The sequence below is a fragment of the Pleurodeles waltl genome, chromosome 11, assembly GCF_031143425.1.
Source record: "Pleurodeles waltl isolate 20211129_DDA chromosome 11, aPleWal1.hap1.20221129, whole genome shotgun sequence".
Classification (NCBI taxonomy): Eukaryota; Metazoa; Chordata; class Amphibia; order Caudata; family Salamandridae; genus Pleurodeles; species Pleurodeles waltl.
Window position 1 is genome coordinate 528,693,410 of NC_090450.1, and position 22,283 is coordinate 528,715,692.

At 42.9% G+C, this 22,283-nt stretch overlaps 1 protein-coding gene across 2 annotated transcripts in view; it reads left to right on the plus strand.

The window, feature by feature from the left end:
• The window catches only part of ATR (ATR serine/threonine kinase), a 488,241-nt gene that overhangs the window by 341,067 nt on the left and 124,891 nt on the right, over positions 1–22,283 (plus strand). For both annotated transcript variants that reach the window (XM_069213920.1, XM_069213921.1), the window contains exons 32-33: positions 10,589–10,766; positions 13,989–14,165. In XM_069213920.1, coding sequence (XP_069070021.1) covers positions 10,589–10,766; positions 13,989–14,165 — 355 coding nt within the window. The remainder of the gene's footprint in view (positions 1–10,588; positions 10,767–13,988; positions 14,166–22,283) is intronic.

A 22,283-nucleotide genomic window follows, 5' to 3' on the forward strand; every position in this document is an offset into this window, starting at 1 on the left:
GGGAATGCTAAAGAATGCATTCTTAAGATCGATAACAGAGAACCAAGTAGCGGAGGCAGGTATCATTGTTAATAATGTCGTAATGTCAGGAACAACAGGGAACTGGGGTATTACAATCTTATTGACCGCTCGTAAATCAATAACAAATCGGAGTCCTGGAGACACGGTGCCATCCGATAATTTTTTATGAACAGGAAGGACAGGACTGTTACAATCATTACCACGCGTTTCTTCAATGACACCCAAATCAATCAACTGGGTCACAATATTTTTGAGTTGTTGTTCAATGAGTTGGGATAATTTGTATTGGGGAAGACGAGGCAATTTGGCATTGGCTTTCAAGCGTATGACATACAGTGGTATGTCCAGACATCCAACATCGTCCTTATGTGTGGCCCATAAAATGTCTGGCATATCGAAGTTCGGGTGGAAGTGGTTTTGACAAAAATTGTGACGGGGAAATATTTGGACCTAGAGTGACATGAACTCCATCCGGAGAGCAATAAATGGTGGCGTACAATTTCTTTAATAAGTCCAAACCCAATAAATTCTCACTACAGGCCGAAGTAAGAATGAGAGGGGAGCTAATGGTGTAAGGACCTATAGCAACATGCAGCGGCTGGGAGACGGGGTTAGCCACCGGAACACCAGAAAAACCCATAGAGACGTTAATATTGCCAGACAGAGGGACCCCTTGGACCTCTTCCTGTTTAACAGAACTTTTGGTGGCCCCAGTATCTACCAAAAAATCATGTGGAGTACTGTCTAATTGTACCTCAACATGAGGGCCATTCTGCCTAACCGGAATAAAGACTGGTCCCACCCCCCTCTGTCGAAGGCTGTCCTAGTCAAAGGAGGACCCCTGACCTTCATACGCATCATAGTCATCATTAAAATATTGACGCTGGGATGAAGCATCAAAATAATTCGGGCGGGGGGTACTGTGGGACCGTGAAGGGGTCTGCTGGCGGGGTCTGTCTGCAGGACCAGACCTACTGCGTGGTCTGTAGCCCTATTGCGGGGGGGGCATGGGGCGGCCTGTGGAGTTGTCCTTATTGGGGCAGTCATTCTTTCAGTGGCCCTCCTGCTTGCAATAGGCACACTGATTGTAGGAGAGGGAAGAACGGCGAGGGCGTTGGGACTGCCTTCTGTCATTGGGAGGTCCTTGTGACCTTGATCTGGACTGCTGTTGACGGGGCTGAGGGTTGGCCTGCTGAAATAACACCTTTGTTTTCAACTCCTTCATTTTTTTCTCGTTCTTTTCTTGTTCTTCTATCTCCCTGTTCTCATAATATTGGGCCATTGTCAGTATTCCAGTGGCAGTAGAGACTGGCCACGTACTTTCACACAATTTCAATTTTCCCTTTATGTCTGGTAATAAATTGTCCACAAATTTGTCAACAAAGAGTCTTACCCCCCCTTCAGTAGTCATGTCTTGGCCGCTGCAATCAGAAAAGACACCCTCAAACCTTGTATAAAAGTCTGAAACACCCTCCTTTTTCTGTTTACAGGCGGCCAATTTATCCCAATTTATCCTGTGTGGTGCAAGTATGGTCTTCATTAAATCCAAAATACGCAGTGGGAGAGCCAGAATAAGTGGGTCTGGTTTCGCTCCCCCAACCCTGTCTCTTTCTGCTGCTTGCAATTGGTCCCACGTTCCCCTAGTTCAGCATGGTCGTGCCTCCGTATTTTTGACCAGACTTCCTGCGGGACTACTGCTGCCATTAACATGTCAATAACGGACAACGTCATAGTACATGATTCAAGAATTTGTTGCAATTCTTTATAATATCCTGCAGGGTTCTTACGGGGGTCAGGTAAGGCGGCTTTTAGGGTATATGTTTCAGATCTTTTCCATGGGGTGTGTACCCACATTTGTTGAAAATGCCCTGCGGTAATAACTTAGCCAGCGTCATCCGTCACCGGTTCTCGCCAAACCGGCAGAACCTCTCTCATGGGAAACATGGATGCCCTTATAGAAGGGCTACATGTCCACAGGTGGTCCCTATATACAAGAAGAGTAACAACATAATCATGTAGACCAGAACCAAACGGCTAAGGGTGCCACCAGGGCACAGGCTAATTAATCCTGAGCATTGTGCTCAGGGTTAAATATCAAGGCATTTGATACCAAACACGGGGGAATCCTCAGGACCATCTCGGAGCTGGACATCTAGTAATTGCCCAGGTGCCAGCCCATGTTATCCTGTGGACCGCTGGTTACTTGTGACAGCATTAACTTTTGAATGCCAGCTCTGGCTAATAGGTGCTCATGCACATATGTCCTCAATCATAGAACAGTGCACCCTGCCTCTTGGGCTATAGGAGGCCTGGCTTAGGGACTGCTGACCTGTCTGTGGGCAATAAAGGAAACTCTGCCTGCACTTGGTGTAGGCAGAGTCACAGTCGATCAGCAGGCTGCTTGTGTAGGCTGACCTGGCAGCTCTTCAGTCTCACTTTTACTCGGGTCACACATAGTGGCACAATCAGTACTGTTGCCATGGAGACCCCTTTACCACCCGGGTCCTGGGTACCATTTGTATCAATTACTAGGGACCAACAGGGGTGGTAAAGTCCTTGTCCATTGGCCTATGCAACTCGATATATACAGTTTAAGGGAAAGAGCATAAGTACTGAGGTCTGGTTAGCAGGCCTCAATATACTAACTGGTTAAAAAACTAAGCAGCAAGAAGTGGTGGGTGACCATCCAAAAAAAGGGTACTTTACAATATCCCTTAATTAAACAGTTTCTCTAGTCAAAAATGTAACTTCACTGAGGATGAAACTGTATTGATAAATGTTTTAAATGGCCTTAACTGCAACTTTAGTACATAAACTGAAAAACAATAACAAATATTATTGCCAGTCTGTTAGAAGTAGCTAATGTTATTCTTGGACTCCTTAAATTGAAGGATCTTGTCAAATAAAACAAGTGGCATTAAAAATACTCATGCTTAATAAATTGGAAAAATTGTGGTACTCTTATCTTCCATGGCTAACATATAATTTGCTGGTCTGTAAGTGCCAACTCATAACTACAAATTTTTCCAAGGAGTAAGAAAACGAGGAGACTTAATCAAGAGTTGGCAGGATGACGTGTGAGAGGGGACACTGCTCCAGGAACCTGTTGATCCATAGTGCAAGTCCTAACCACTGGGCCTCACAGTACCCTCTCAATTGAAATTAGTTTTTTAAAGCATTTTTTTATTACCATTCGCGCATAAACATAAGCATCACTGTATTTCTGCTTCTCAAATTTTCACATTTATATTAGTATCAAGTGAATTTCAACAACCCTCCCTCGCCCTCCGACACATGCTTCCAAGCCTCATGTGAGAACTATATATTAGTTAGCAGGTCTTCGTGAGTCAACCACCCGCAGTGGCCTTGTCCCAGAAAGATCCCCGCATGTGGGGAGGTAGATATACAGGGAGTGCAGAATTATTAGGCAAGTTGTATTTTTGAGGATTAATTTTATTATTGAACAACAACCATGTTCTCAATGATCCCAAAAAACTCATTAATATCAAAGCTGACATTTTTGGAAGTAGTTTTTAGTTTGTTTTTAGTTTTAGCTATGTTAGGGGGATATCTGTGTGTGCAGGTGACTATTACTGTGCATAATTATTAGGCAACTTAACAAAAAAAAATATATACCCATTTCAATTATTTATTACCAGTGAAACCAATATAACATCTCAACATTCACAAATATACATTTCTGACATTCAAAAACAAAACAAAAACAAATCAGTGACCAATATAGCCACCTTTCTTTGCAAGGACACTCAAAAGCCTGCCATCCATGGATTCTGTCAGTGTTTTGATCTGTTCACCATCAACATTGCGTGCAGCAGCAACCACAGCCTCCCAGACACTGTTCAGAGAGGTGTACTGTTTTCCCTCCTTGTAAATCTCACATTTGATGATGGACCACAGGTTCTCAATGGGGTTCAGATCAGGTGAACAAGGAGGCCATGTCATTAGATTTCCTTCTTTTATACCCTTTCTTGCCAGCCACTCTGTGGAGTACTTGGACGCGTGTGATGGAGCATTGTCCTGCATGAAAATCATGTTTTTCTTGAAGGATGCAGACTTCTTCCTGTACCACTGCTTGAAGAAGGTGTCTTCCAGGAACTGGCAGTAGGACTGGGAGTTGAGCTTGACTCCATCCTCAACCCGAAAAGGCCCCACAAGCTCATCTTTGATGATACCAGCCCAAACCAGTACTCCACCTCCACCTTGCTGGCGTCTGAGTCGGACTGGAGCTCTCTGCCCTTTACCAATCCAGCCACGGGCCCATCCATCTGGCCCATCAAGACTCACTCTCATTTCATCAGTCCATAAAACCTTAGGAAAATCAGTCTTGAGATATTTCTTGGCCCAGTCTTGACGTTTCAGCTTGTGTGTCTTGTTCAGTGGTGGTCGTCTTTCAGCCTTTCTTACCTTGGCCATGTCTCTGAGTATTGCACACCTTGTGCTTTTGGGCACTCCAGTGATGTTGCAGCTCTGAAATATGGCCAAACTGGTGGCAAGTGGCATCGTGGCAGCTGCACGCTTGACTTTTCTCAGTTCATGGGCAGTTAATTTGCGCCTTGGTTTTTCCACACGCTTCTTGCGACCCTGTTGACTATTTTGAATGAAACGCTTGATTGTTCGATGATCACGCTTCAGAAGCTTTGCAATTTTAAGAGTGCTGCATCCCTCTGCAAGATATCTCACTATTTTTGACTTTTCTGAGCCTGTCAAGTCCTTCTTTTGACCCATTTTGCCAAAGGAAAGGAAGTTGCCTAATAATTATGCACACCTGATATAGGGTGTTGATGTCATTAGACCACACCCCTTCTCATTACAGAGATGCACATCACCTAATATGCTTAATTGGTAGTAGGCTTTCGAGCCTATACAGCTTGGAGTAAGACAACATGCATAAAGAGGATGATGTGGTCAAAATACTCATTTGCCTAATAATTCTGCACTCCCTGTATATGCATAGGAGGGAGACCTCAACACTTTCCCTCTCTGCACCTTTCTCCCCCTCCCTCAATGCGCAGAGGACTGTGGGTCCAAGTGACCTCCCTCCTCACTGTCTATTAAGGTTTGGGTCGTAGCACTCCAGGCGATTAGATCTGCCCCAGCCCTTTCATCTCTCATAGATCTCCGCATGTGTGCCTCTTCGGCGCCAGCCCGTTCTAGCATGTCTCTTTTCCAGTATGTTAATGCAAGAGCTTTAGTACTCAGCCACCCAATAGCAATCCGGTGTTTGGCTACCACCAGTCCCAGCATGGCAAAACGTTTACTCAGCTTCTTTTTAGGGTTATCAGGGAGAAGGTCCAAAATACATTTATTGATTGGACGGCAGATGATCCAGCCCGACGAATGTTCAATGAGTTCTAAAACAGTAGTCCAGTATTCCTTTACAATTTGGTAATGCCAGACCATCTGTACAGCTGTTGCTGTCCAACATCGAGCACAGCTCTGCGACCTATCTGGGTATATAGTGTGAAGGCGCTTAGGTGAGAGGTATGCCATGTGTATCATGTAGTATTGTATAAGCTTAAATCTCGCACAGGACCACGGTGCATACCTCCACATGTATTTTTTTGTGAGTCTTTTGACGAAAAGGGTTCCCCACAAACCTGTTGTCAGTTGTCTTTTAACAGAAGGGGGAGGGGGGGCACACCTCAGAGCCTGATAGCGATAAGTTATTAGTTTACGGCCTCAAGCCATTGAGAGCATAGTCAATAGTGTCTGTGTGGGCTTGGGCTCTTTTGGGAACGTGTGCCTGAGCTGTCGGGCCATTGTGGAAATTTTGGCATATTGGAGAAATTGCACAGGGCCCAGTTCAAAGGTCTGTATGGTGGCATGCATTGTGATGAAACAACCGTCCCGATATAGATCCGAGAGCATAAGACACCCCTCCTCCTGCCACTTTTCAGTCTCCATTGTACGGGCTATCTGCTCAAAGGGATGAATAATCCACAGGTTCAGATCAGGGGCATAGGGAGAATGTCCAATCACCCTCCGAATCGTCCTCTCCCATTAGGTGGATCAGGTGAGGAATGTTGGTGGGCAGATTTCTACCTCTAATCAAAAGAGCTCCCTATTGGTATCCTGTTTAGGTACCCTCCAACAATGGCCTCTCCCAGTTGGGATCTGTGTGTAGCCAGTGTATAGCATGCTGGAGGTGGTTATAGAGCTCCAGATCCAGGACTTCCATACCTCCCCGTTCCCATTCCTTCTTTAAGGTCTGTAAGCTAATCTTGCACCATTTCCCATCCAAAGGGTGGTCTAGTAGTAGACGATAAATCCCTCGGAACACTTGATGTGGAATTTCATACATAACCCCTTGCATGGGGTATAGCCACGAGGTAGAAAAAAACGTTTTCATGAGGGCAATTTTCCCTATCCGTGAAAGTTTCAATGTGTTCAAAAAGGCAATTGAAGGACGTAGGCTCTCCACAACCCAGCCAAAATGTAATTGGTGCGTTTGTTGGTCCCCATGTGCACTATGAATCCGCAATATATTTAACACTGTCCACTTGTCATGGAAGGCCCGTATTCGGCAAGTGCCCTGACGGAAAGTCTTTCAGGCACCCCAGGGGAAAGAGTACCGACTTAGTGGCATGGATCCAAGACCAGAGCATTCTGAGACCTCAACATCAAAGGGGCAGAAATATCCGGTCGGAGAAAGGAAAGCATTGCGTTGTCTGTGTAGAGGGAAACCACATGAACCGTGGCCCCAACAGTCACAGCCCACCCTGGCAGTATCTGACGTGGACAGAACGCCAACTGTTCCAGTGCCAGGGCAAAAATCATGGGCAATAGGTAGCATCCCTGACGTGTACCCCTTTGTAGGTGGATTGCGGATGATATGTGGCATCCTGTGCGTAACCTGGCCGTCGGGCATTATGCAGCAGCTTGACCCACCTAATAAAGGTTTGGCATATACCCATTGTGTCCAGAACTTGCCAGACATATTGCCATCATAGTGAGTCAAATGCCTACTCTATATCTAAGAAGGCCAGGTCATAGGGATCATCTTTTAATTCAGGGGCATGCATAATGTGCATCAGCCGCCGTATATTGTGCAGCGTGTTCCTGTGTGGGATAAATCCCAACTGGTCTGTGTGGACCAAACAGGAGAGATAGGGCAGTAGCCTTGTCACTAATACGTGGCTAAGGATTTCTTTTAATCCACATTAACCATTGAGATTGGGCGGTAGGAACCCGGCTGTAGGGATTCCCTGCCAGGTTTTGGAATAAGCACACCTTAAGCCTTGTGTATAGAGGGCGGAGGCGTCCTCCCCAGATGGCCTCATCATATTTATGCAATAGTTTTTCTGTCAAAGTACCTGAGAACATTTTGTAAAATTCTCCAGGGAATCCATCCCCACCCAAGCTTTGGCCTTCTTCAGGCCCGTTATCGCCTCCATTAGCTCTCGGTGGGACATAGGGGCACCTACGAGGTCGCGTTCCCCAGAGGACAGGGTCGGAAGTCCCAAGCCCCCCCCATATAATCAGAGAGGCTGTGCAACTCAAGCTGCCCTTGTGAAGCGGCGTATAAGGCTTGAATATGAGCTTCAAAGGCTTTAATAATGGCTTTTTGAGTATGCACTACTTGTCCCTGCACGTTTCGGATAGTGAATATTAGTGTGTGTGCATTTTCCGACCGGATTAATCAGGCTAGAAGGCGATCCGCCTTTTCCCCCTCCATATACCATTGTCTCCTACTCGTGTGGCGAATGTGTTTCTCCAGTGGGTCTCATATCTCACAGACCCTCTGTTGCTGTCTGTCCCACTCCCCTATGGCTGCCATATCTGTAGCTTGTGTCGCCTCCAGCTTCTCCAATGTTGCTTCTTGGCGAGTCAGGTCACCCTCTAAAGTTTGGAGGAGGCCATGCATACCCCATGGAGCACTACTTTCATGGCTTCCCACTCCGTCGCCCTACTGTCAGTGCTTTCCCAGTTATGGTTAAAATAGTCTGTTATGGTGTTTGCAAGGGTACGCCTGGTCCGTTAAAGTGTTGGGGTGCAGTCTTCCAACAAGATCTTCGACTCCATGCGTTTAGGGTATAGGTAAGCAGCAAGGGGGAGTAGTCTGAAATATATTGTGCTAAATATTGTACATTCCATGAGCTGCTCCTTCTGTACAAAATATAGTCCAGTCGGCTATATTTATAGGTTGCTAGAGTATGACATGAGTAGGCGTGTGTGTATTGCGTTGTCGCCAGATATCAGTGAATCCTGGGCCTGAAATCATTTGGGTTAGGGCCAGTGTCATGCGGGGCTTCGACCCTAGTTTCGGTGGTGAACTAAACATGTATCCATCCAAGACACAATTAAAATCTCCAGCCAAGATCACCTCTCTGTCCAGCGAGACCTGTGCTGCTGTCAATACCTTGCCAAAAAATGCCCCTTTGTCTATGTTGGGGGCATAGACGTTAAGGAAACATACCTCGTGTGCATCTAGTGTGCCCTCTAGGATTACGTACTGGCCCTTCCTTTCGATCTGTATCTGTGAAGATCTGGAAGGGACCCCCAGGGCCACCCAGATTAATGCACCTCAGTCGCATTCAAAAAAAGATGTGGCAAATACCTGTCCCCTCCACCTCCTACAGAGGTATCTAATATGGTCCCCCGAGATGTGGGTCTCCTGGAGAAAAACACCCAAGATTCCATACCTTTTCAGATACGCAGAGATCCTGTTATGCTTTGTCGGTCCCTACAGACCTCTCACATTCCAAGTTAACAACTGCTCTGCTCTGGGCACTCTGAAGGGCTATCTCTCCACTACCTCTGCTTTTTTCAGTTGCCTGAACAGCCATCCCTTTTCAAATCCCCTGTTTTGAATAGGGTCTTCAACATATGTCCCCTGCTTTCCCCTATCATGTCTCAATCTGACCTCAATTTTGTTTTGATAGTCCTGATGTGTGCTCCTTCTGAGCCGCTCCATAATTAGTCTCTTAGGCTACTTACCCTCAAAACTGCATTTCTTGTGATGATAACATCTGCCTGGAGGACCAGTGAGCTTCAGGCTTCATCATCTAAGTCTCCTTACCTCAAAATCTATCAAGACAAACTGGTGCTTTGAACAAGAACTTCCTTTCTTCCCAAAGTGATCACTCAATTTTAAATAGGCTAATGCATTACTCTTCCTACTTTTTAAGCTCAGTCACATCCCCTCAAGGAGGAGTAGTGACTCCTCATCTGGACCCAAAAGGTGTGTTGTTGTTCTACCTTGACCGCGCACAAGAGTTCCAGGTGGACGACCAACTCTTTGTGGGATATGTCAGAGCAAAGAAAGGACGAGTCGTGCAGAAGTGGACCATCTACAGATGGATTGTCCTCTGTATTAAGATCTGCTACACATTGGCCAAGAGGCAATGGCCTGAGGGCTTGCAAGCTCATTCCACCAGAGCTAAAAGTGCAACCTCTGTATTCGCATGCGCATTACAGTCCTGTACATCTGCCAAGTAGCAACGTGGGCCACATTGCACACATTTACAAAATACTACTGTGTGGACAGTCGGATCCGTCAGGATGAGCATTTTACCCGTTCAGTCCTGCAGGACTTCCTTGTATAAAACTGGTCTGCAAACCGAGTTTCTAGGAGGCATTGTTTTGAGTATCTATTCTAAGGTAAGGAATCTGCATCTAGAAGTCTATATCAGATGAAAACGTTACCTACCTTCGGTAATACCTTGTTTGGTAGAGACTATATCTCACTGCAGATTCCTTACTGACCCACCCATCCTCCCCGATTTGCAAAAGGATTTCTGGGGACAGGGCTGTTTCTTTTTCAGGGCCCTAGTTTTCCATACCAGTGGTCAGTGTTCTTTGTGGCTCTGCGCTTCTGGTGTGGAAAGTCGTGAAAAGAAACTGACAACACACCTGAGTGGCGCCTATATACGAACCATGAACATCACTTCTGGTGTGGACGGCGTTGATGTCACCATGTGAAGCCAATGATGCCACCTATCGAGCGCCGGGGTACTGCTCATGATGATTGTTGGAATCCGGTCCTATGTGTCGGTATAATTCCAAGATAAAGAATCTGCAGCTAAATATAGTCTTTACCAGGTAAGGAGTTACCGAAGGTAAGTAACTTGTTCTTTATGAGTATTTGTAAAGTGCACTATCACCTGGTCTGATATCCTGGTGGTTCGGGTCCAGGCTGGCCTGGCTGGTAGTTGGAAGTCTTCAGTTTCTTTCGAGAATTAATAATAGAACAGTCGGCTCTAATGTAAAACAGCATATCGTTCCAGCCTTTTGGAGTGATGTAGGTGATTTTCCTGACCGTCCGCACTCATTCCGTGTATGCGTGGAATGTGTTGCTCTGTTATATGAGTACTGTTTGTTTGTAAAACATTGGACTATATGAAAACAAATTACATTATCATTGTGTATATTTCAACATTGGGCTGTTTTACAGGAAGTGTAGTTTTAAATAAAGACATCAGTTTAATATTTCTCTTTAATAATAACATTCCAGCAACTAACCTTAGTTGAAACTGTTTTGCTAGTAATAAAGTTTATGAATGCACACCTGGATCTGGTCATCTCAATGTTTTTATTAACAAACTAGATAAAAAGTCTACTACATGGAGCGTCAGACTGGGACAGTTGTTGCTGGCAGCAAAAAAGCGAGACACTGAAGCTTTTTATGAGACCTTGAAGGTGGTCCGGGCTGAGCAGATCATACCTCTCTCAGCAGCAAGCTTTGAACGAGGATCCTATCAGCGGGGATATGAATACATTGTCAGGTAGGTACATCTTATGAGCACAGTATTAGAAATGGTGTGGGCATTGCAGCATATGCTTTTTTTTACTTAGTACGATCAACCCTTTGCAGTTTTTGAATTAACAGCAAGGTGCTGAAGTCCTGAACCCCTAGAGCAGCTGAAATCCTCTCAGTCAATCACTGTATGACTTTCATACAAACATTAATTTCCCTTTGATATTATTTCAGAGAACTGTGGCTACAGACAGTTATATATTTTAAGGTACTTAGCCACATTTGTACTAAAATCTTTTGTATTTGCATGTATTCCTAAATAAAGCGCTACCATTTCCAGAAGACAGTCTTGGTTCATGATGGGAAGAAAAAGAGCAAAAGACAACAAGCCTACATCAGTGATGCAGTGGCAGGAATGAGGAGGATAGAGGGGGGAGGAGAAGAGGGAAGGAAGCCTGAAGAGAAGAGGGGGGAAAAAAAGCAGTACCAATAAATGTCCCAAATGATAAATGTCCCCAGCGAGTTGAGACAATGTTGCCATGAACCCATAAGCACTGGCATCAGTATTCACTGTTCTTGTCAAATAAACTGTTACAACTACAAACCAGGACCAGAAAAAATCCCTTTCTGAAATCCTCAAAACCTTTCCACCCTTTATAATTCCAATCATATTTATCCCCATTTTTCTTTTCAAAGTTTGATCGAAGGTTCTGTCTTGCTGGCAATGCCATATCAATTATTGCATAGAACATGCACCTTCTAATATGTAGTTAAAGTTGTTCTCAATCCTATACGGTTGAGGCTTGACAACCTTCCTTGAAATACGATGTTCGAGACACCCAGTGGTATCACTTGAGGAGTTTACTTCTTTTTCGTGTAATGTCTCACTGTTATCCAAAAGTATTACCAACACATTGTACAGTACGTGTAAGTGCTTATGTTCGGCACACACAAAAATATCATCCTGAAACAGCTGCCCCCTACACTCTCCAAAACAATAGGTGCATGAGCCTTCGAGCAATGTGTAAGCAAATGTCAGCCCAGTAGACATTCTTTGGTAGTTGTATATGGAAGAAGTGTCAATGCTACTTGCAGCTCAGTGTAAAGGTTAATCTGATTGGACTGAGAATGGGCAACAGGGAACACCTCACCCATATGTTGCTCTTTAAATTATGCAAGTGAAACCTAAATGGAGACTCCATTTCTTTCCATCGCTGCAGCATTTGGCAGAACGACATTGATGAATTTATTAGTTTTTCTATTACATTTGAGGGCTTTCTTGTGGCTTATCTGCTAACCTCTCCCCTGCATTCATTGGCATACCTCTCGATCCATGACTCACCTTTCTTATCGTATTCATTCCACACATTCGCTCACATTCTTGGTTTTTTGTTTTGTTTTAAAGGACCTTGCTGGACTCCATCATCATAACCTCTTAATTTGACTTATTGATTTAACATCATTCACAACGCAGGCTGGTCATGCCAGGCAAATATTTTGTTTCATTTCTCATACACCCGTTTTTCTTTACATGCTTCTGCCACTGTAACAAGAGGTTTTCCAAGAAATATATATCTGAGCTAGCTTTACACCACTTGTGTTATACACTGCTTAGAGTTGCACATTTGAAACAGCACTATTAAAATAATGTTCCCAGCATTCCCTAAAATGGAAATTGTTCGCTTAATGCTAATCGAGCAATATGGTACCCTTTTTATGCTATCATATTGAAAAAACAACAGATTTATCCCTTCATCAGTGGTATCCACTTCACAATCAATATGATTAAGTGTGCTTGCTTCACTTACAAACACAGGCACAATGACAACACACTCCACTCTCATACATTGCAGTCAATTGGAGCAGCTACTTTATACTTGATTCCCATAGATCACTTGCCCTTGAAACACCCTTCTTTCCTTATGGCTTTGTCGTAAATTCACGTGTTCATACTCCACCCTCAATGGCATTTCAGCTTAACACCTTGACTAATTGCACATTCCATTTGATAATCTTTGTGGTGAGAATTATCATCTGAAGCATGGGAATCCTGCAACACAAAAGCCTCTCTCACACCTTTCTGTCGTGGCAGTGTACAAGTATCTATTTATATATCTGTTGACTAGTAAATTATTTGAATTTGCATGACATGGACAATTATGCAGTGCAGAGATTAATGCAGTCCCTTGTATGTCAAGGTCAGTTTTTAAATGCTGGATCCCTTCCTATAATTCATTCCCGTTTTCGTATACATTCTCAAACATGGGGAAATGCCGTCAATGGTATGTCCTTTGTCTGAATATTGAGCTGAGTACCGTTTCGTGCTTGTGCAGGACATGTTCAATGCTTGCCCCTTCGGCTGTCATAATGTACATGTTATATCCTCCCATGCCCCTCTCACATGCATCCCCATCTGCTGCTCACCCTTTCTGTTGTGTGTATATCTTCCCAATTCTTGCTAGCCACTCTGATAACAGCCTTTGTCATGGATGAACAAAATCCTTTTTTGCCCACCCAAATAGTCCGCAAAACTTTTAACTTCCTTGTAAGCAGTGCTTGATGGACTGCTGGTCAACTAATGCGTCCTGTGCAATGCCTTTGTAGTCCGTAACCTGCTAACACTAGATCCAACCTGGGACAAAATTCTGCAAAGATGTCACTAGGGGCATGAATCCTCCTTGCATGTAGAGTTGAGTACGTAAGAATGCAGCTTCCTGCAACTAAATAACCCAAGCAACACCTCCTAAGACAGCCAGGTCTCACTCCCACATTCCCAGTCATAAAGTCTTTGCCATTCCACACCCAACTTATAGGGTTAGTCGGTATATGATGACAGTACATCTCAAAACCTGAGCATGCATCATTTAATAAAACATCATTTTAGAATGCTTATTGTTGATCATTTTTAGTGATGTAAGACTGGGTAAAAAACTTTTTTCTCTTGACTGAATAACCCCTTTATAAACTTAAAAAATAGAAGCTCACAAAAATGCTCCTGCACCATCATTCTAAACCCAGACCCCAAAGACATTATTTTAGACTCCTAGCCACTTCTTTTTCAGTGGATGCCTTTCTATACCAACTACTTGTGTGGTCCATGCTTCATGTGAAAGGGCATGCTTTAGATTACACCACATTCAAACAATCAACCTGGTGCTTTGCTCGGTAAAAAATATGATTTACTGTTTCAAGTCATTTATAATAATTTACCTTTGGTTTGGTCTTCTGAAATGTGTGTCTTTCTTTTTAGATTACATATGCTGTGTGAACTGGAGCACAGCATCCGACCCTTGCTACAGCAGCCACTGGCTGACAACAGTAAAGATGCCCTAAACTGGCTGGCCCGTTTAGAAATGACACAGAACTCTTACAGAGCTAAGGAGCCCATTCTGGCACTTCGAAGGGCTTTAATTAGCCTCAACAAAAGGTAGTAAGTTGTTATATTTTTACTTTTCTGACTTTACTTGGTAAATAAAAGAATGTGTGTTTTGTTATGGAAGTAAACGTCTGATTAGCATTTACCTTAATTTGCAAATTACAGAATTTCTCTTATCTAAACAATCTGTCCTAGTTTTTTGTTGCCACTTGTACCAGTTCGCTGTACCTGTTTTCCCAGTGTCATTTCTTTTGTATTTGTCCATGACTAGCTATATTTCATTTCGATCTTGCACCTTTATTTCCTTCCAGTATTGTCTCTTGGTCCTGCTTTCCCTATTTCTGTTATTGATCCTGTGTGTCTGCTTAGTGAGTGTGTGACCCTCCATACTTTCCTGGCCATCCTTTCCCCTTGCTGTTTTCTTCAGCGCATACTTAAAGCTCTTCTACCTGTTTATGACAGTATTTCTCAGTTGCCTCACTTTTCTGGCTGTATGTTTTGTTTCATGTAAACTATGTGCTCTCTTGTCTCTTAGATTCAGGTCTTTAGATATGGTTTTGAATTGGGAATATATGTTTATTACATTTGCAAATTATAAATGACATGATATCTTGGAGTGTGAAAAGCATTTTTCAATTCCTACTTTACAACTTCACTTGACCAGATTTGCACCACTAAAAAGGCTAAAATGAAACACTCTTGAAAACGCTCCTTAATCTAATGATGATCTTTTCAGCATGAAGGAAACCTGTACAATGTCCAAGATAGTCATGGAACGACGATAGCCACCAAGCTGAAAGCTGCTTTACTTTCTCTATGAAACAGAAATTAGAACTGCACTGCATGCTTCCAGCAGTACCAGAATCAGATCCTTAACTCATTTAAATTTGCTGAGAAGATATTCAGAATAGTAAATGAACTGACCATCTCTGTCTGTAGCATGTTTTCTGTTGCTGCATTTTAGATTTTTATTAGGAGCCACTAGATTACTTGGTTGAGAAAACTGAAAAGACCAGTTTGCTTTGACCAGTCTTCCCTAGGTGTGGATGACTCCCCTTCACTCTCTGTGGATCTTCTTTTTCTCAGATCATGTTTTACTCCCTCTTTTCCACTTCCAACAGATTTTTTCCTCGCTCAGTTCTCAGGGCCTTCCTCCACCTCAATCATTGTCCACTGAAAAGTAGTAAATGTGCTCCATTCCTCAGTAAGATCGGCAGTCTCTTGCTTGTCAGTGGCCTTCTCCCTCTCTCATGGATGCAGGCTGTTGTCACGCCCCTCTTCATTAAGCCTAATGGAAACTGGAGTATTTTTTCCAAAAACGGTCCCATCGTCCTATTGCCTTTTCTTACTATTTTTATACAACAACTGTATGGTTTATTAATTGGCGTAGAGATAATTATGTCATTAATTGAAACGTTGTCTTTCCTTACTACGGTACTCTAATGAGCCATCAAGCTGTAATGTTTTGCCTTCTTCGAACAGCAAAATCATCCGAACACCACACAACCCTGCTTCAGTCCCACTCATGGGAAGGAGTAAGTGCTTGTGGATGTCCTAGATGACTTACACGTGACTCTCCACACCAGAGGATTAGCTGCCCTTTCCCACCTCAGTCTTTCTGTTGAATCAGCAATGTCTCCTATCTATCATGCTGCAATTGGGGTGATGGTGCAGGGAATGATTTAATCCTGCCCTGAGAATGATGACTTCGTTTATGTTGTCTCTCCAAATATTTTGTCTAATGTCCAAACCATACAGAGCATGACTACCAGATTATTCCCAAACCTCTTGTACAAGTCATATATCTGCTTACCTTATCAAATGTACAATGACAACGCTGGTCTGAAGGCCAGAGTAGCAACTGACGAATGTGTATAAAATCTGAAATACATCCCAAACCCACTTCTTCGTGAATAATCTCCGAAGGTATACTTCGCAGGAAGACCTCTCAAAAATGTGTTTTCAGCAGTTTGGATGGAAGTAATTGTTGTATACCCACAGATCTTACAGCCGAAACTGGCTTTTGTGATACATTTGGCCTTGAAAATATTACTAACAGTTTTCATATGGGTACACCCCAACCGCTGTGAGAAGGCACCAATACTATATGTGAACCTATTGAAGGACATAACATTGTTCTTATTCAGTGATAGCCAATTTAGGGAGAATCCAGCAAAACAGCCAAATAGTAAAAATTATCAGCCCTGCCAATGTGGTGTCCCTTGACCAAAAGATTCCTGGATTTGGTACAATAGTGCAAGATTTTGCACCGTTGGTCGTCAGATCCAAACTGTTTATGAAACCAATAAAAAGATGAGAAGCCCCTGCAAGCCCTTAGGGCTACATGCAATCAAAACAGTATCATTGGCATAAAACAGAGAAGGTACTAAGCGACCACCAACACTGGAGTCGTCCTGACACTGTTCTGTTAAAAAGAATTCTAGTGGATTAGTATAAAGAATAAAAAGAAAGGGTGACAGGTGCGACCCTGGTGAACCTCTTTCTTCAAATAAAAGTGTGGAGTGCATTACCTGTTAGGGCCATATCTAACAGAGGCCGAGAGCCCGTCATCAAAGGTGCGCAGAAATGTGACAAGTGCAGACTCGACCCAGATGGACTCCAGCACGGCCCAGAGTTTCACCCTGATAACTCTATCATATGCCGAGCTGAGGTGCATAAAGGCCAGATGAATGGCACCCCTCCCTCCACTTTGCATTATGCTATGCTATGGATTTGTAAAGACCATGGCTGCACGATGGGCCTCCCAGCGCTAATATAAAGTCCATCACATGGTGATCAAGCAGACCAAGCATTAAAAGAGATTGGTCTTCAGGAGCTTCCTAAATCTTGTTTCGTCTTTGGTCATTTGCAGAGTGAGAGGTAACAAATTCCAAAGCCTGGATGCTAAATAGGCAAATGAACATCCTCCGCTCCTAGCTTTCTTTATTTTTGATACAGTTAGGAATATCTGTTCTGCAGATCGTAATGATCTTTTGAGGTTGTAGGGAGTTAACAGCCTCTGAATTACAGGAGAATTACAAGGGAACTGTTGTTATGGATCACTGGATGAGCCCGGCAGAGAGATTTAAATCTGATTCTCCTAAGAACTGGCAATCAATGTAGCTCTGCCAGAGATAAAGAGACAGAGTGGTGCTTGGGAATATTTAGGAGAATACGGGCTGCAGCTTTCTGTATGATTTGAAGATGCTTGATAAACATACAAGGGGCTCCCCAGGTATACCAAGTTGCCATAATCAAGCCGGGAAAGCAGTATTCTTCGGGAGTCCTGGGGGTAGCTAGCTAAGTGCCTTTCTAATTGTTCTAAGTAACCCAAAGCGGCATGCTGCTAGTTTCTCCATGTTTCTTGGGAGTCGATCCAAAAGCCAAGACTTTTTATTTCAGTTTTTTGGGGGAGGAAGATCATCTAAAAAGTTAGACCATTGTAGTTTGGTGCCAAGGGAGGAATTAATCCTTACCACCAACACCTCCATCTTGTTTACATTAAGTTTCAAACAATTACTGGACATCTAGTCTTTGCCATTTCTGAAGCAGGCGTTCAACTGGATGGAAAGGGCTTTTGTAATAGGTGTTAAGGAGATGGTTATCTGGGTAACATCAGCATATGATACCATTGATGATCCATGTTGCATTATGATATCTGCCAGTGGTTGAACATAGATATTGAACAGGTTGGGGCTCAAAGATGATCCTTGTGGCACCCCGCGGTCCAAAGCGAGTGTCTTCAAATAAAATGATAACTTTCAAACCTGAAACTTCTATTTTTCAGAAATGAGGTTAGCCATTTAAGGGAATTACCGGTTATTCCAGCTTTTTCCTTTCTCCTGATGAGTGTCAAATGAAACACCGAATCGAATGGGGCGCTTAGATCCAAAAATATAACAGCAGCTGACCCTTTGATGTCTACGACTGCTTTAAGTTTGTCAGTAACTGTTAAAAGAGCCACCGCAGTGCAGTTGCCTGCTCTAAAACCAGTTTGGGTATCAAGGAGAATTCCTAGAGCCACCAGGAAGGAAGAAAGGTTTTTGTTGACAGATTTCTCTGCAATTTTACTGATAAACGGGAGCAAGGAAATTGGTCTGTTAGTTTCAGGGAGTGAAGAATCTAATGACATTTTCTTTAAAAGTGGTTTGAGCATGGCATGTTTCTGTGTGTGTGGTAGTTCACATCTTTTGAATGACTAATTATATTTGCCAAAACCGGGCAAATAGTAATTCCGCCTTTCAGGAGATATTGGAGGGTTGCAGAGTCCAAAGGAGATCTGGACTTGATAGATGTAAGTAATGTTTAGATTTTATCTTTTTTGATCTTTGAAAAGGAGGACAAAAAAACTATGGCCTCTTCTGACTGGGGTGATGGGAATTCTAAAGGGTTGTGAGCTAAAACCTCTGGCAAAGTTGCACAGATTTTATTAACTTTCTCCGGAAAATAAGAAACAAGCATTTTGCATCTAGCTTCAGATGCTGTTGGAGCAACTGAAGAAGTAGGATGTTCCATAAAGGAATTTACAATTTTAAAAATGTATTTTCCTGAATTAGTTGGACTTTTGATCTTTGTACTAAGAAAAGAAGCCCTGGCTTTCCTAATAGTATCATGATATTTTTTTACTGAATCCTTTTTTACTGGCTGAGTCGTAGGATTTTCTCCAGATTCTCTCCTTTCTCTTACATTCATTTTTTAAAAAGTTAATAGCTCATTAATTAACCAAGGGTCCGAGCTTGCGTACAACCCTTTTATCTCGATTCTCTTGGGGGTTATTTGCTGTAATACATTTTCTATCCAGTCTTCAAATGTAGAGTGTATTTGGTGTGTGTCCCAGGGTTAAAGTGGGAACATAACTATAAAGGATAGAATTCCATCTGTCTTCGTCTAGGATAGCCCAGCTTCAACATACCTTAGATGGCTGGAAGGGTGTAGATTTGCCTCCAATTTTATTAAGGTAAAAAGGAATCATGATGATCCCACCAACTCAGAGGGAGAGGAGTGCTTGCCCTAAAATCACATATATTTGAAAAAATAGGATATGTGTGGGCTGCATTACTCTCTGCGTGAACAGGATGGCCGCTAGCTCTTGGATTAAGCTGTTTGCATTTAAGCATTTGGGGTTTTCAAGATGACGCTTAAAATCTCGCAGTACTAGATAGTTTGCCTTCTGCATACATTGTTCATGTAGAGTATCAGATAATGCTTGTAAGAAATGAGTTGGGGTACCCAGTGATCAATCTATGAGAATTCCTGACAATGTAAAAGTATAGGCAAGTTCAATTGCAAACATGAGATTTTCGCACCCAGGCAAAGGTAAGGTGAAAAATGTTTATTTTAACTCCTTCTTAAACATATATAGGGAACAGAATCCAGAGAAGTTCCTTTGTCTGATACACTATCAGAGTTAGGTAAAAAATGGCAGGGGTTCTGGGCCCTGGCCCCTGTCTGGACGCAGACAGGCTTGCCTTTGGCACTTCCGATGTGCGTTCACGTCATCAGGCTCATTAAATAGGGAGCAAGGTCTGAACTGCTAGGATTCTGTTCAAAATGACATCATTGTTTGTCCCAGTGCGATCTGGCACTCAACATGACCCGGATCAAATGTGTGCAAAATTAGCAGAAAGTGCAAGGAATGGGTTTTAAACATAAGGTAAAACCCAATATAATGAATATGCTCCCAAAGCCCCCACCTTCCAAATCCCCTTGTCATCAGCAACTTGAAAAATACCTGTGCTTTCCAGACTTAACGGCACACCTGCGTCCTCAGGCTAATTTAATAGAGAGCTGGAACTGAATGAGTAGAATACTTATGTATAAACAGATATAAGTTCAGATTCTGTTCAATAGTTCCCTAGCCCTTGTTCCCCTGTTCGGTAGTTTCTGGCCTGAACCTGTATTACAAACCTGGCAGAATGTTCTGCTTATTCACCCAGGACGTTAAGCAGTCAGCAGTGCCCAACCAATAATTTTCAACTCGGATTCACCAAAGAGGATTGGTCTATAACAGGCTGTGTCTGCTCTATTCTATTATTTACATACTGGTACTATCATCTGCTTTTGCCATGATGTTGGTAGGGCACTATGTGTGGCAGCATTAAAGTGCAAAGTCAGAATAGGAGCCCAGAGATCAACAAACAATCTGTCCAAATACCAGGGACCCCATCAGGCTTTACATGAGGGAAGGGCTAAAATAGTTGATTTCACCTCCTCCCATTTGAAAGTGAGACTCTTATCCTCCCCCCAAGTGCACGAGGAAGTTTGAAATTGGGCTATTGTGATTATAAATGGCTTCAAAATGGGCAGTCTAAGCTTGTGCCGTAACTGGCAGTGCCTGGTTGGACAGATGCTTTTAACTAAACTGAGGGTTGTTATTCACTCTCCACAAGGCCGCACTGTCCTTCAAAGTATTAGCGGCAAGTAGGATCTCCTGGGCCTTCCTCTTTAGTTCGCTTTTTCGCTCTTTACAGACCAAACCATATGAAGCCCTAGTCATCCTCACCTCTTGGATGTGCTGCTTTTTGTGCAAGGATACCAACAAGTCCTTATGTGCCCTTGCACGCTTTTTGTCAAACAGTTTACAGTGAGGGGGATATACTACAGTCCCCCGTCTAGAAAGCCCAGTTTAACTGCAATACAGATGTGTTTTGCTTTACGAAAAGGAGTCGAAAAGATTCTCTGGAATACACCTCTTAATCTGAAGAAGACATTTATCATATCTTTTTGCAGGGCTCGTGAAGGAAGGCCTGTATAATCGGAGTGTACTTTTAAAATGTGCAACAATGAAGGAAGACAATGTACAAGGAATCTTCAATCTATAAACAGCAAATATATACATTCAAGGATACAAACACATATTGATAAATGTATATATATTCATACACAATGCAAAGTAAATAATAAAAATGCATCACCGTAGGGCCTGTCTGGTGCTTTATCTTTCTCCTTCCAGCAAGTCAATGGCCCCGTTCAACTGAAACGAGGAAGAGAGAACTCTACCCCCACGGGAAATATATCAGACATTCTATGTCTAAAATCTCTGAATCTCGCATTGTTGACCTGCGTCTCTTATATATCTTAAACAAACTAGGGAAGGGCTTTCTGGAAAAACCCCTCCCACTGTGCAAGAAGTATTAAAAAATGCTGGCTATTTTAGGTCCGGGTTGAAAGAAACAGGTTGGAACTGGCCAGTTTCCCAAGGTGTCTCTCCTAAGCCTTTCCCTGCTGTACCATAAACTTTATTCTAGTACATCCTTATCGTGCTGACTGACTGACTCCTCCACATTATGCCCTAGCTCTTCGGTGAGAAAAAGAACATGCACAATAGAAAACACGTTGCATAACATGTTTTGTACGGAAAACTACTCTCACCGTTAATGTGGCAGTGAAACTAAGGCTAAGCTAAAGACAAAATGGAGTCCGTAACTGAAGACCACTAATGTGACGGTGGACAGCTAAGCCAAGTGCAGAGTGGTGCGACGCGCAGTCCGTGGTCAAAACACAATATCACTACAAAATGTTAGAGAAAGCTTCCAGGATCTTAATATCGGAGGCATCCTCATTAAGACAAGTAAGTAAATCAGAATGATAGGTAACAACCATATTAGAGAGAAAGTTAGCAGGGGTGATCTTGGCCCATTTGATCCTCCGGCCTTGGTATAATATTACAACAGACTCTTTAAATAACCTTGCTGCATTCACATGTGAATTATCCCATTGAAAAGTAGCTGATAAAGAATTGTGATCACTTCGAACATCTCATTATACCTTAAAATTTACAAGAGGAAAAAATAAGATCATAGAAACAAAAGATAATCAATGATTTAAATGTGGCCACTCCCCTTGAACATAGGTGTCCAACCATCACTACTAGAAACCCCCCCATGTCAATCCGTTGATTAAGTTAAACTCTAAAACCAAATTGTTAACATGTCACCTTGCCGGGTACGTTGGAAGTGAACATGGTCCGCATGAGAAGACAAAATGTCAGAGCCCCCACTATTGTGGCAAACCATATAAGGGTGTAAGTTGAAATCTTTCAACAACAAAATTGTCCTAAATTTTGACAAGCCAAGAAAGAAATCGTCAAGAAACATTTAAAGGCTCATAATATCATCTTGAAGTTCTCTGGTCAATACTGAGTTATAAACATTCACGATTAGCAACCTG